The following is a 13,465-nucleotide window of genomic DNA, read 5'->3' as shown; positions in this document are numbered from 1 at the left end:
GCAAGTTGGTGCATGAAAAGAATGTCTGCTTTGGCATTCTTTGGCATTTATTTGGCTGAAATGTTATCAAAAATCACATTCAAATTCAAAATAAAATTTGTGCTTATTCATGTTTGTAACAAAATGATAGCACAAATTTATGTGTTCCATTATATGAAGAGATCACATGCTGCTCCGTTTTATAAACCCTGTTACCAATATTTGTAGCCATGTGATTGATCATCATGATACATATACAATGTATCTGATTCCGTTTTGTGAGAAGTATTCACTCAAACATTGGAAGTATGAATATTTACAGGGCTTTTTTCTACTCATTTGGAAACTTTTATTTTGTCTCATTTGGGGAACATATTTATCAGTAGGGAAAGAAATTTTAAAATGAGCAAACTAAATTATAAGAATTTAACTGTATTATGAAATAAATCCAGTTGGGAACGGGGCCCAGATTCAGTCCGAAAGAACACCTTGAAAAAGCCTTGATTAATAAAGCTGTCTGTGACACTGTTACTCATGAGACTTGATATTTCACTCATTACTGTTGACATATAGGGATACCCCATTCATGAAAATATAGACATCGTCATAAAACATTATGACATCTTCTATATGAAGGAATGTTAGAATCTTTTAAGTACACATCAATTTTCCAAATTTCCCAATTTTCATGTTCCTTCTTTTGAAAGTTTAAACATTACCATCTTTATCCTAACAAAGCAAAGGTTGAAGGATACACACCAGTAAATACTGTTGGATACAGGCCATTAGAACAGATCAACTTCAGGTTGTCTTACAGGTATATATAATACATGATACCAGACCTGTTTTGAAAATAGATATTTTTGTTTTGGAGTTTTTTATATATGAAGCAATGGTTCAACAGATATCATTCGTGTTCTTCCACCATTGTAGCTTTTTAACAATGGATTCTGGCTTCTTGAGAACCAGTTTGTTTAAAGTCTTAGCAATGTGCAGCATTTGACCTGTAGACAGCTAAAGGTCCATCAGGTTTGCCAAAGTTAATGACCTTGTCTTCAAGGTTACAAATTTCTAACACGTTAACATGGCATCCCAAATTCTTAATGATATCACATTTGATCAAGAGATTGCTGAGATGGAGGGCCATCAATCTTCTTCAAGTCCGGCAAAATGCAGGTACATAAGGCATTGAATAGAACCTCTTAGGACTCAAAAATCCATAAATCAATACAGAAACAAACAACATTTAATATATTTTATTATCAATCCTTGATTCCTCGAGATCATCAGTCAGCCAGGCGTTTACATTTGTCGGTTGCCTTTTCTTTGTTGTTCTCCATCTTTGCTATTCTGGAACCAAACTGGATGGCTCGTTTAGGCAGCACAGATGTGGACAGGAGCCCAAGCTTAGCTGCACAAACTCTGAGAAGTAACTTCTCACCGATGCCACGAGGTAAGTCCAGATTTGCCTATACATACAGTAAAACATGTTTACATTAAAGATGTAAGAGAAAGACTTCAAGCTCAACACTGGAATCATAAGTTATTTTTCCTGAAGATTTTGTTTGCTCTCAAAAATACTAATGTCATCCTACAATTTTGTAAATAAGACCTTGAACTTTGACTGGTCTCAACAAAATTCAATCTTGCTATATGTATGTCCATTACAACAGACCTGTGAAGTTTTATCAAAGTATCATTAAAATACAACCACTACTACATGAATATATTAAATACTGGTGGACTACATTTGGATAGTCTGACAGAACAAAATCAAAATTCCTCGCCTCTCCAAACAGCTGATAAAATTTACTGGCACTGGTCCAGACTAACAGAAATACAAGTTGACTGTTGAATGTGCGAGTATACTATTCATTTCGTTTAGAACTTAAAACACCTGATACTAGATTATTAAACTAAATGCTTATTCTAATTAATTTCACTGATCGACTTGTAGTGTCGTGGCTATATAGAGTTGATGAGAAATGTTTATAGTTCATCAGTGGTCCAGAAGATAAAGTACGTCCATTAGATAAAATTACAAAGAAATACTTGCCTGGTCCCTACATAATTTCTAAAACAACTCCAATGACAATGCCAAAATATTGGGGCTATTTTTCTGTTGTGTATAGATTGCAAAAATATTTAAATTTTGGTAAAGGATCCTTGCACTCATCACTACATGATCTTCATTTTTTTTTTTTTTTTCAAAAATTTGATCTTAATTGCTTGTATGAAATTTTAAAATTTACTTAAATAAAAAGCATTAATGATCTTCAACTATCAAATCAATGATGGCCACCATGAACCTTTTCGTTTTTTTCTGAGCAGTTCCAAAATCAAAAGGATAAAAGTAGGACCAAGGGGAACCTACATATGAAATTTAGAAAGTGATAAAAAGAAATTCAGTCTAAAGCAAAGATGGTTGCATGTCAGCCATTTTACTTCTCCGACCAGTCCTAAAATCAAAATAGTACAAAAAAGGACCAAGAGGAACCTCCACTTGAGAAAGATCCATCCTGTACTTCTGAAGAAATAGTGATAGCACATTTTCATTATCAAATTCAAGATGGCCATCTGACCGCCATTTTATTTTTCTGATCAGTACAAAAATCAAAAGAGCTCAACAAGGGACCAAAGGATACCTAAGTATGGAATTTAGGTTAGACCCAACCAGTACTGCCCATGAAATACCAATTACAAGAATTTTTAAGGATGACAGGTGTAAATTGTGCAATACATGTCCTATATTTATTCTTTAAGTAAGCAGTAATCCCCCACTAACCTTGTAATGCATAGGAACACTGCTCAGAAACTTCACAACCTCTTCATCAAGGAAAGGAAATCTGGACTCTTTACCGTGGTCTGTGATGATCCTAAAAGATGAACTATTTCCAATATCAACTTGTCTTTAAGAAATGAAGTAAGTACTTCAAATCATTATCATTGTAGACTTATGTTTCCACTGTATATTTTCTGCTCAGTGATATAGCTATACATAGATCTTGGCTACTTTAATAGTTATACTTTGAGAGAATCTTAAGCTTTTAAACACAATGTTGATGAAAATTACCACATTCCCCTCAGAAATCCCCCTACCCATACCCTTATATTCTGCCTGAATGATCCAAAACACATTTCAGGTAGTTAAGTATATTGTCTATCAAAGATGCATACAAAAATTGTCAGTTCTTCACTAACAGAACACATCAGTCTCATTACTGCTCCTTTACCATGTCGAGGCAAAATAGAAAAATACAAACATCTTTTCGAGGACTGCTTTAACATGAAAACATCCTGCACAGGGCTTGTTTTGATAATAAAAAAAAATCACTCCAACATGTTGAGCCCTATTTATATCACACGTCTTCATAGACTTACACTGAGAATCTGAACTTAGCAATTGTAAGTCATTTCAATTGGACTTTCAGCTGTAGACCTTTCTTTAACTAAAATGGTCCAACATTATACCTGTCATCCCGACCAAGGTTTCTGGCAGATATGCGGGTGATCTCAAGCTCTACCTCATCCAGTAGTCCTTGCCATCCCTGCTCACTAAAATACAATTAGAGGCAGTCAGATAAACGAATAACAAATCACTGTTAAATTAAATCCCCTAAACAAACCATGAGGTCATAAATGATACTAATGGTTCCTAGAGTCAAAATACAATTAGTATACACTAAATTTGATAAAAATAAGAAAATATCTAAATTTTGTCCAATGCGAGACAGTAATTTTTGTTCCATCACAAAACACAAGTCATATCAGTGTTCATTGAGTCATGATACACCAACATAACAAATCTAAATCAGATGAATGTAAATTTTGACCAATCAGGAGCAAGTAAGATTGGTCAGCAACGACAAAATATCTGATGTATGAGTACCAATAGTGCAAATAAGGTTGCTAAACTTATCACTGTTATTATCTATCAATCGTTTTCCTCGTTTAATATCTGTCATAGGTCTGTAACATCCATCCTCTCTTCAGATATAACATCAGATAACTAGATTCACTGTCCCCAACCTTGTATCAAATAATATCTGGTTATGACTCTCAAAATCAAGGGTGACAGGATGTTTTAAAGTTTCATCAGGTAAGGGGAACTTATCATCAATCATATTGTATTGCTATCACATCTGTATGCATTTAGATGATGTTCTATGTTACATTTTTATTTTGACTATACATGTATTAGATCCAAAAATTGAATTTGAAACTTTAATCTACTGATAAAAAGGAAGGAAATATCAGGTGATTCTAGTATTTTCAACCATTTGAGCAGGTTGTATCAGAAATATCAGGATGACCTGATGAAATCGGGTATAAATTGGCAACACTATAGATTTTTTGTTTATGATTCCAATGTAGTACAAATGTGTATGACATGAGCAAATAATTCCCTCTGAAACAAGAGGCCCATGGGCCAAAACGGTCATCTGACATAAAATACAAGATTTCAAATTATGAACTTGAGAAGAAATTGGAAATGTTTTTCCAAGATGGTGGCCATGTTTGATTTCGGACAAAACCGAAATTAACAAACTTGGTCAGGATCATGTCACGATCATTTCAGGTAAGTTTCAGCTCAATGAGACATGTATAACTTGAGAAGAAGTTGAAAATGTTTACGACGAACCACGGAAGACGCCAGACAAAAGGCAATCGAAATAGGTCATCAGGCCCTTCGGTCGTCAGATGACCTAAAAACTTCTTCTCTCCAGAAATTTTTCAGAAAATTCAGAAAAAATTCAAAAGAACTCATTTTAAAACAATGAATGTTTCCAGGCACAATTTGTAATTGTTTCCATGCCGATTTCTTAATCATCAGGTGAATTCAGATCATTTTATTCTGAGATCATCAATGGTAGGACTGAATTTAATGGAAATCCTGAATAGTTCACTAGATAATGTAAGTATACTAACCTAAACCTGCCCCTGTGCCGGGAGTATCCTGCCAGCTGTTCATCAGCTCCCATCCCACAGAGTATCACCTGGAGAGGATATAATGAAGACTGATAGGAATGAAGAAAATTCAAGTCAATTTCTTAAAAATTCAAAACAAAATCTTAAATGTAACACAAAAAATTACGTCTAGATAGGTCAAATATTTTTCAATTACATTAGGTCTGCCATAACTTATAACAAACACTTAGATATAGATTCATTTTTATCTAAGTCTGTGCCTTACGTATCTATGCTCGTTACTGCCTCAATGTAAGGTTCTTTAACTTTAATAACACCATACTCGTCATAAAAGATATAAACAACAGTATGATCATGTGAAGTTGGCAAACAAGTTTAATAGATAGTTTCTATAGAGCTCACAAAGGCATTAATTATTACAAATTTTTTAATTTAAGTACATAACAGATGTGAATTCAGGTTTTCTTTATATTCATGAGAAAATTATTGTCAGCTAAAATACAAGAAACTTACATGCTTTAAAGTACATATGACCCTGTGGTCGTGTAATGCAGTGGTAACAAATTCGCCTTTCACTTAGGCCTAGATATAGAGTCACCTGCTTGACAACATAGTTTTGTCGAATACTCTCATAAAACATGTTTGTCAATTGTTTTAAAATAGACATATATAGATTTATTTACCCTTGCAGTACTGGTATAAGGAAACCCTTGCTGAGCCCCATTTCCTATGATGCCTTGGCCTCTGGCTGCAAACCATACAGCACAACCAATGCTGTCATCAAGCACTGTATCCAAAGGATATACCAAATGGCGCACATGATTAGATCTGTAATGGAACAACAGATTGATATCAAAACATAATTATCCAAAGTCAGATTATCAAAAATGTTTATACTTAACTCCATTTATACATTAAATCTGTGGCCTTGAAAGTAGTTGCAGTTATCTGTAACCATTAAAGAGATACTAGTCAAATATCATGAGGTCAGTCTAAACTCTGACTTCAGTAACATTGGAATTTGCTTTAGTCATTCATTTACTCAAATTTGTCAGCCCTCATTCCCAGTGTACTACTTACCAAATATCAAGAATTGAACTGTTGCTCTTAATTCACTGATGAAATAGGCTTTAAGCTGGGTAAGCATACATTATTATGAGAAATAATTAAATACTACCAGTAATGTCATTTGGGTTTTTACCTGATTTGCTGGAGTTCTGGAAGTGACACATTTACCTGAAATATACATATAAAAAATGTATCAACAACTCTTCTCCTGGATCTTATTAACAGCAGTTCTAGTCTAAATTGTAGTGTAAGGTGCAGTTTCAAAGGGAACTTGTGAAAATTTGACTGTCTACAATATCAGATGTACACATACTTGTATGAAGTTCCATCTACGTCTTGGGTTGAGTTCTGCAAGGGCACTGTATCCAGTAAGTCTGTCTGGAACATTCCATCTCTGTTCATCAGCTACGGGATCATTCATATTACTGGCCCTAAAGATGAAAATTTTACTATCTTTCTGATAATCTTCAAAATAAATTCAATAGCCATAATATCCTATCTGGGACACAAAACATTAATGATTTGATGGGCTTTATTCGGTTGAGCATAAAAGTCAACCCAAACAATCTGCAGGTCTGTTAGTTTCTAAGAGTCAAGATTTTCTTTGGTCTCATTGCCATTTAGAACACCTTATCAAGGTTCCAATATCTTCATTTATGTACGACTGCAGTGGATCAGCTGAGATGTACAAAATGGTCGCATTGTGTTACAGTTTGACAACACTGCAGTGGTCTTATTGCCTTGTTGTTTTGCCACAATGTAGTGGTGTCATTATGTTACTCTTTTGCCTAACTAGTGGTACCATGCATTACTGTTTCGCCTAACTGTAGTGGTACCATGCATTTACCTGTGTTACTGTTTTGCCTAACTGTAGTGGTGCCAAGTATTACTATTAGCCTAACTGCAGAAGTGTCATTGTGTTACTGTTTTGCCAAACTGTAGTGGTCCCATTGTGTTATTGGTTTGCCTAACTGCAATGCTTTCATTGTGTCACTAAGGAAATAATTGCATACCCGGCAACTAACACTTTCAATGCATGAGAAGGATGATAAATATAATGAATGGTAAAGTATATATTAAGTAATATAGGAACATTCACTAACCCTTTTTTCCTTGATGGTTTCATTTGTTGTTCAAAAGCCACATTCATTAAATCTATAGGCTCACTCTCTGGCAGACACCTGGTAAAATATTGAATTAAAAATCATTTATCTGGAAGGAAAAACATTAAAATTAGTATGTTTGCAGAAATATTTGTAAGGGGCTTATATTTGTCGTGAAGTATCCATATCTATAGTACATTATTTAATCATTGTAAATGTTAAGTTTGGGTACTTTCTTTTTGCTTTATATTTGCACTAAGTACAGGATAAGAATTTAAACAGTAAAATATGTTTATAACAAACACACTTATGTATTTATAGCTATAGTGTAGCATTGTTTATTCCATTACAGATGCCTATCATTTGTATGTAAATTTCAAAAAGTGTACTGATTTTTCACATAGCGAATTAATGTCTATAACAAAGCAGATTCCAGATCTGTTCAGGTAAACGCTAATTAGTGACCTCGGAGAGTCATCATGCCACAGTGACACCACCACTCAGTGTGTGTCCTACCTTTGTATACAACTACTGATACCCATGTCCAGGTAAGTGCCAAACACAGGTAAGGTAATTATAAACAGAGTGAATTGTTGTTATACATACCTCAAGTGTTTTATTGTATTTAGAGTTCGGAGTTACTAAACTATTTTTATCAAAGGATAAAACAGCACATACTATTTCAGTTGTTGTTAGTTTGGAAATGGCTTTGTTGTCTCCATCTCATAAGAGAAAGGCTTGTACTCTCGAAACTAAGTATCAAATTATCAACAAAGTTGACCATGGGACCATACCAAGAAAGGAAACTGCAGCTAAGTTTGAAATCCTCGCATCAACACTTAGGTACAATTTCGAAAAATAGCACTGAAATTTTGGAAAAGCACTTGGCCCTAAATTCATCACAGAGGAGGAAGCAGCATCAAAGTGCTACATATGAAACTGTTGAAATGCTCAATATCAATGGTTTATAGAAAAAAGGAATGCAAATATTCCATCATCTGGGCTTATCTTCAATGTTTTCAAATGAGACATAATATTGTGTGTCTTTCTGTATGTGGGGAAAGCACTGTTGTCATTTGAACAAATAAAATTTTGTCTTCAGTTGTATCATTATTTTTTTAATTTTCTTATAACGAATCATGCAAGATGTTTTCCTCAATTCTTTACAAGTGCATAACAAACTGTGTCATAATGAACTGATTGTCTTGGTGCCCAGAGATTCGTTATAAACATGTTTTACTGTACCTGTATTTTGCATCCAACAAAGAACTATGCAGTACATGTACAGCTGTTGATAATTTCAGGTTTGTTCAGCATTAATTACTTCAGGTTGATCACATTTCAATTCAAATATATTCTATTGGAGATACACACTTTTTTATTTCATTATGATAAAACTATATTACTGAGTTACTTTTTACCTATCTGCTAGTGCAGTGATCACAGCTGAGTCTATTCCCCCAGAAAATAAAATGGCAACTTTTGCATTTTCTTGTTCACATGTAACACTGGTCTTTGTTTCAGCTACACACTCCTCCTCTCCTCTACTTGAAATACTTTCTGTACTGGTGTCTTCATCTGTTGAAGGATTTTTTCCAGATTCATTTGTTTTGTTGGAAAACACTGGATGAGGTTTACACTGAGAACATGGTGACCTCTTGACATCTGGCAAACAATCAGCTGAATTTTGGACATCAGTCATTAAAGACAGGCCAGGCTGATTGTAAATCCTCTTCTTGACTGCCCTTTGAAGGACATCTATGAGCTGATCAGCTAGTTTACCTATAACTTCATTGCTATGAATTAGATTTTCTATATATTTCTGATGGTCATCAATTAATTCTGCATTTGATCCTGATACTTTATGGTCAAGGTCATCTGAAACCTTCTTTTCAAGGTCACTGTCGGTGTTCAGCAATGCCTTGTTCAACTTTGGCATTGGTGAAGGAAATTTCAAGTCAGTATCCATAGAAAATTTCAGTGGAGAATTTTCAGACCTACCACTCCCCAATCTGTCCTTAAAAATTTGACTGTTGTCCACTTTGTCCAATGTTCCTGGCCAAACACTCTCTTCTCGTGGATAGAGGTGAATATTAAGATCACAACCTTCACTCTGGATGTCTGAGAAATGTAAACAATAAATTCCAACTGATGGAATTTCCTGAAATTCCTGAAATGCAAAATGAGCAAGGTTTTGTTAGATTATTTCTAAACCTATTACTACAAGGAAAGGTCTAAATATACCAGTAGCTGGATTTAAAAGTGTAATGTATAGCTAACTAAATTATATTACGCTAAACAATATCATATACTACTACCTCCAATGGACTGCTAGATTGTTTCACATTTGGGTGATAAGGACACAGATATCTCAACAAGATGTTTAAAGTCAAGCCCTTTTAGGCTTTGGTGAGTGCTGAACTCAAAAAACAATCAACCAATGACTGAGTTAGCACTGTCCACATCACACAGAGGTAATTGATTATTTTTCCTCCCATACTTTCTGATTATAAAATAATTGAAGTTATTGTTGTGTTCTGTAAATAACACATCATAAATGCCCTGAAGTGTGTTTTAATATTAATGGTGTTATCAAATTATGTGACATTTTTTGCTATGTGAATGATTTTACTGATAAACTGATAACAGAACAGAGCTGTGAATTGTGAGTAACATAAGAGTCCATTTGTGTTGTCTTTTTCCTTGGGGAAAACATGGAAATACGCTTGTGAAGGGTGAAAGAAAAAATGTGTCAACAGAATTATTATGTAACTACAAAGACACAATACTATATATGAATACATATAAATGGGTTGAAGTCTTGATATTGATTGATATGCATACTTGTTGTAAAATGTCCCTGTATTTTAACTAAAGTCACCATCTACAAATGCAGAGTTCTAACTTTTAAACACGTACCATTGAATATCATTCCGCCGTCTAATATCTCACCTTACCTTGTGTCCACAGTGGAAAAACAGTGTAATTGTAAGCATTATTATCCATTTTGTAGAAGGTACCAAAAAATGCCCTGCCTTTCTTATTAAAGCTGCTACCCCACCTAATTACCTTGTCTCCGATCTGTGTGGATGATAAGATGAATGGTTCCTTCCTGTTTTGTGGGAGGTGCCATAGGAGACTTCGTCTCCCAAACATGTCGCGTCCAAACCACAAACATTTTGTCTTTTCCTGTCGAAAGAAAAGTTCCCATAACACAATAAACTTGATTTCAAGTTTTACAGTTATTAGAAGTAATACAGTTTTCTTTGTATCCTGATAATATTTCTGTGTATCATATAATGTCTGAAATGACTTGTTTCTACTTGGTACAGTCTCTGTTAACTATTGACAGATTGTTGTCATCAACTGACTGTGTACAGCCAAACTGAAGCCATATCTGTTCACATCCTATCTTGTTCACTGTACACTTCAGTGGTCATTCATCTAATGAATGTGAATTATCTTACTGGTTCTGATATAAGAACATCTATTTTTCACAAGTTTGTGTCTCTGTAACACAGCACTTACCTCCCAGTACATAAATGCCCATGGGCCCTGGACTTTGGCCATAGTGGTCAGTAGATTACAAGGGTCAGCAGAGGCAGACAATTCTCTCAATAGGACTTCGGTGTCATTTTCTTCCTCTCCAATCTAATGAGTACCAGAGTATTAATTAGAAGTTTGAGAATCAGAGAGATGGAGTTAGAATTATTGCTGGAAGTCCTATTTATTTTTTAAGAAATTTTTGTTTAATTTCACCACTTACAGATCCTATAATATACCTTTTTGTTATGTTTTGTTTTTTGCGGCGACCATGAAATGATTTGAGGAAAGACCTAAAAATTGAAAATAAAACTACCTCCAGGCCTCCAAATATTTCTCCATTCCAAAGGAGAGTGTTGCCATGGTGATCCTGTAATGGTTGAGGAGTCAGTTCACCTCTGAGGTGAAGGACATGACCTTGTAAAAAGAGCTGTCTGCCCTTACAGCCAGATTCAACCTGAGTAGATCTGCTGCAATCTGGCCCTCTTCTCCCTATTCTGGAATGTTTCTCAATAAAATCCTGAAAAAATATAAAACCGTTTGTGTAGAGATTATCTAACAACAAGAGATCCCAGTGGGATCTGGGCGCCCACCATTTGAGGATCTGTTTTCAGTTCTTGAAGATTTCTTTATTTTTTTATTTTTTTTGTTACAGGTTTTGTAAATGTTCATGAACTGGTCTTCATTGAATGTACTCAATGATGGCACAAGATATTTTTACTAAGCACCTATTGGCAAATATCATTTGAAAAAGATCCCAAAGTATTATTAGATAGCAGTCAGTTACAGGTGGATAATGGACATAGTCTTGAATCTACTTGTGATGTATTACTGTCGACATCCAAGATGGCTGTCTGTGGGCCACCTTGATTTCAAATCAGTCCAAAAAAAGTACAATGCACAACTAGGGACCAAGGGAAACCAATGCCTATGAAATATCAGAAGTATCCATCCAGTACTTCCTCAGAAATAGCATCTGATGATGGTTGGCTAAAAATCAGACATTTTCTAATTTATCTTATCTTGTTAAATGAACAACATCATCATCAATGTATAACAATTTAATTAAACCATATAATGTAACAACTGTATAGCAATTTTCAAATTACATAAAAAAAAACACACCATCTTGATTTTTGGATGGTCGGGTGGCGCAGTGGTAACGCACTCGCCTTTCACCTAGCTGATTTCCGGAACGGACGTGAAAAGGTAAGGGGTCACCTGCCCAACCACGTGGGTTTCCCCGGGCACTCTGGTTTCCTCCCACAATAAGACCCCTTGCGTGCTTACATCCAGGCCAACAAGAGTGATTAGTATAAGTTGACATAACTTGTTTCGCAATTGTTGTAAAATAAATCAAATTTATATTTATATCTTGATTTTTCATTAATTTTTTAATCAGTCATTTAAAACATTATTCCTATGTCCAAACACAGAATTGTTATCCAAAGGCTTACCTGCAATATACTCACTACATTTAAAAGAAGGTTAAAAAGCAAAATAAAAATATAGGTACATCTACATTCATTTCTTAATATTCCTATGAAGTTTCAGCAAAATGGGTTGACAAGTTTTGGAGGAGATGACAGACAGACAGGTATAAAAACATATTACTTGATATTTAATATCATTTTGCGAATGCATCTCACTACCTATCACTATCAGCACTTCACAACTCTAAAATCCTTGCTTGAGAATGACATTAAGAGCCTGTATACTATGAAAGTTTGAAATGAAAAAAGTGAAAAAATATTTACCTTCCAATCCACTGTTTGATCATCTTGTACATTACTACATACACAGCAGATACCACACATAGTAAGAGGTTTCTTACAACTGAAAAATGTACCTGTTAAATATATAGATAAACAAGAGAACATTAATAATTGAATCATTTTTTTAATGTTTTAGTTGGTAATTTTCTATCAGCTCATCAGTCCCAGTTAGCTTGATTTGACAAAAGTTTATTGTGATTAGTTGAGGATCATACAGGTGTAGTTTGAATTTTAACATGTTTTAATTCATCATTCATATATTTGGGTGTGTTTGTAAATGTTGTGGTCATTTTGTTATCCTTACTTTTGATTTTCGATAGGAAGAGAAAATTCTAATTTTCCAAAAAGAAATTATATACTTACAGCTCATACACACTCTCATTCATTCACTGTATGGTATTAAAATCACTTAATGTACTATAATTAAGCAATAATCGGTTACACTTCCTTCATCTTGGCAATTATTTTGTAAGAAATTTATGGTGTTTAAGAACAAACATGTAGTTTGATAGCTATATCCACACATACCACGTCCGATTCTTGTAGACCAACCGGTGTGCCACGTGATTGTCAAATCAGGTAATGGGTTTCGTGTTATTAAAAGATAATAATGAAAATGAGCCTGATTCAGCAGAACAATAACTAACAAACCTTCTATAGGTTATCTGGGGTTCCGTCGACAATAAGGACACGTAAATGATGATGATTTAAGCATGAAATCACCTCCAAATGACGACTGATGTAAACAAACGGCCAAAAGTGAAACGACACCGAATCCCACTGCGCATGATCGAGATTTTGCTATCCGCCTAAAATCTCTATTTGTTATAGCTTACATTGACCTGAACCAATGTCTAATAAAGCTAAGCCCACATTTTAATAACCGTTGATTTGTCCAATAATAAATAGGACCAGGACGTACGTATTGTATGTTCTAGAGAATGGAAATTTGTGAGGCACGCACCATTACAGGTTAATAGTAGGCATGGTGCTGAGCTTGCCCCTAAACAAAATTAAGACACGGGTATATTCAAGATAAAAGACAAAAAAGTACATTGTAATATAATG

The 13,465-nt window shown here is 34.6% G+C and overlaps 1 protein-coding gene across 1 annotated transcript; it reads right to left on the bottom strand.

Annotated features, from left to right (window-relative positions):
- Nucleotides 1–1,252: 1,252 nt before the first annotated feature.
- Nucleotides 1,253–13,133, bottom strand: LOC132560487 (asparagine synthetase domain-containing protein 1-like). Its single transcript, XM_060225155.1, has 14 exons — nucleotides 13,049–13,133; nucleotides 12,380–12,471; nucleotides 10,939–11,142; nucleotides 10,608–10,730; nucleotides 10,149–10,268; nucleotides 8,501–9,249; nucleotides 7,080–7,157; nucleotides 6,290–6,407; nucleotides 6,110–6,144; nucleotides 5,592–5,736; nucleotides 4,909–4,976; nucleotides 3,451–3,534; nucleotides 2,765–2,855; nucleotides 1,253–1,448 (listed from the first exon to the last, which is right to left on the bottom strand). The coding sequence occupies exons 2-14, from the start codon at nucleotides 12,437–12,439 to the stop codon at nucleotides 1,266–1,268; spliced, it is 2,058 nt and encodes a 685-aa protein (XP_060081138.1). The 5' UTR covers nucleotides 12,440–12,471; nucleotides 13,049–13,133; the 3' UTR covers nucleotides 1,253–1,265.
- Nucleotides 13,134–13,465: the final 332 nt, after the last annotated feature.

Source organism: Ylistrum balloti, unplaced genomic scaffold (assembly GCF_031769215.1).
Source record: "Ylistrum balloti isolate Yb309-2 unplaced genomic scaffold, AGI_CSIRO_Ybal_v1 Utg369668, whole genome shotgun sequence".
Lineage (NCBI taxonomy): Eukaryota > Metazoa > Mollusca > Bivalvia > Pectinida > Pectinidae > Ylistrum > Ylistrum balloti.
The sequence above is the reverse complement of the archived record's forward strand: the minus strand, read 5'-3'. Positions and strand labels throughout refer to the sequence as shown.

Excerpts from the sequence above, each read along its gene's own strand:
- LOC132560487 (XM_060225155.1), bottom strand. The coding sequence starts at position 12,439 with ATGTGTGGTATCTGCTGTGTATGTAGTAATGTACAAGATGATCAAACA. Across the intron at positions 11,143-12,379 it reads ATCAAACAGTGGATTGGAAG|GATTTTATTGAGAAACATTC; the intron begins GTAAATATTTTT and ends ATATTTTTTCAG. Across the intron at positions 3,535-4,908 it reads CGGCACAGGGGCAGGTTTAG|TGAGCAGGGATGGCAAGGAC; the intron begins GTTAGTATACTT and ends ATTGTATTTTAG.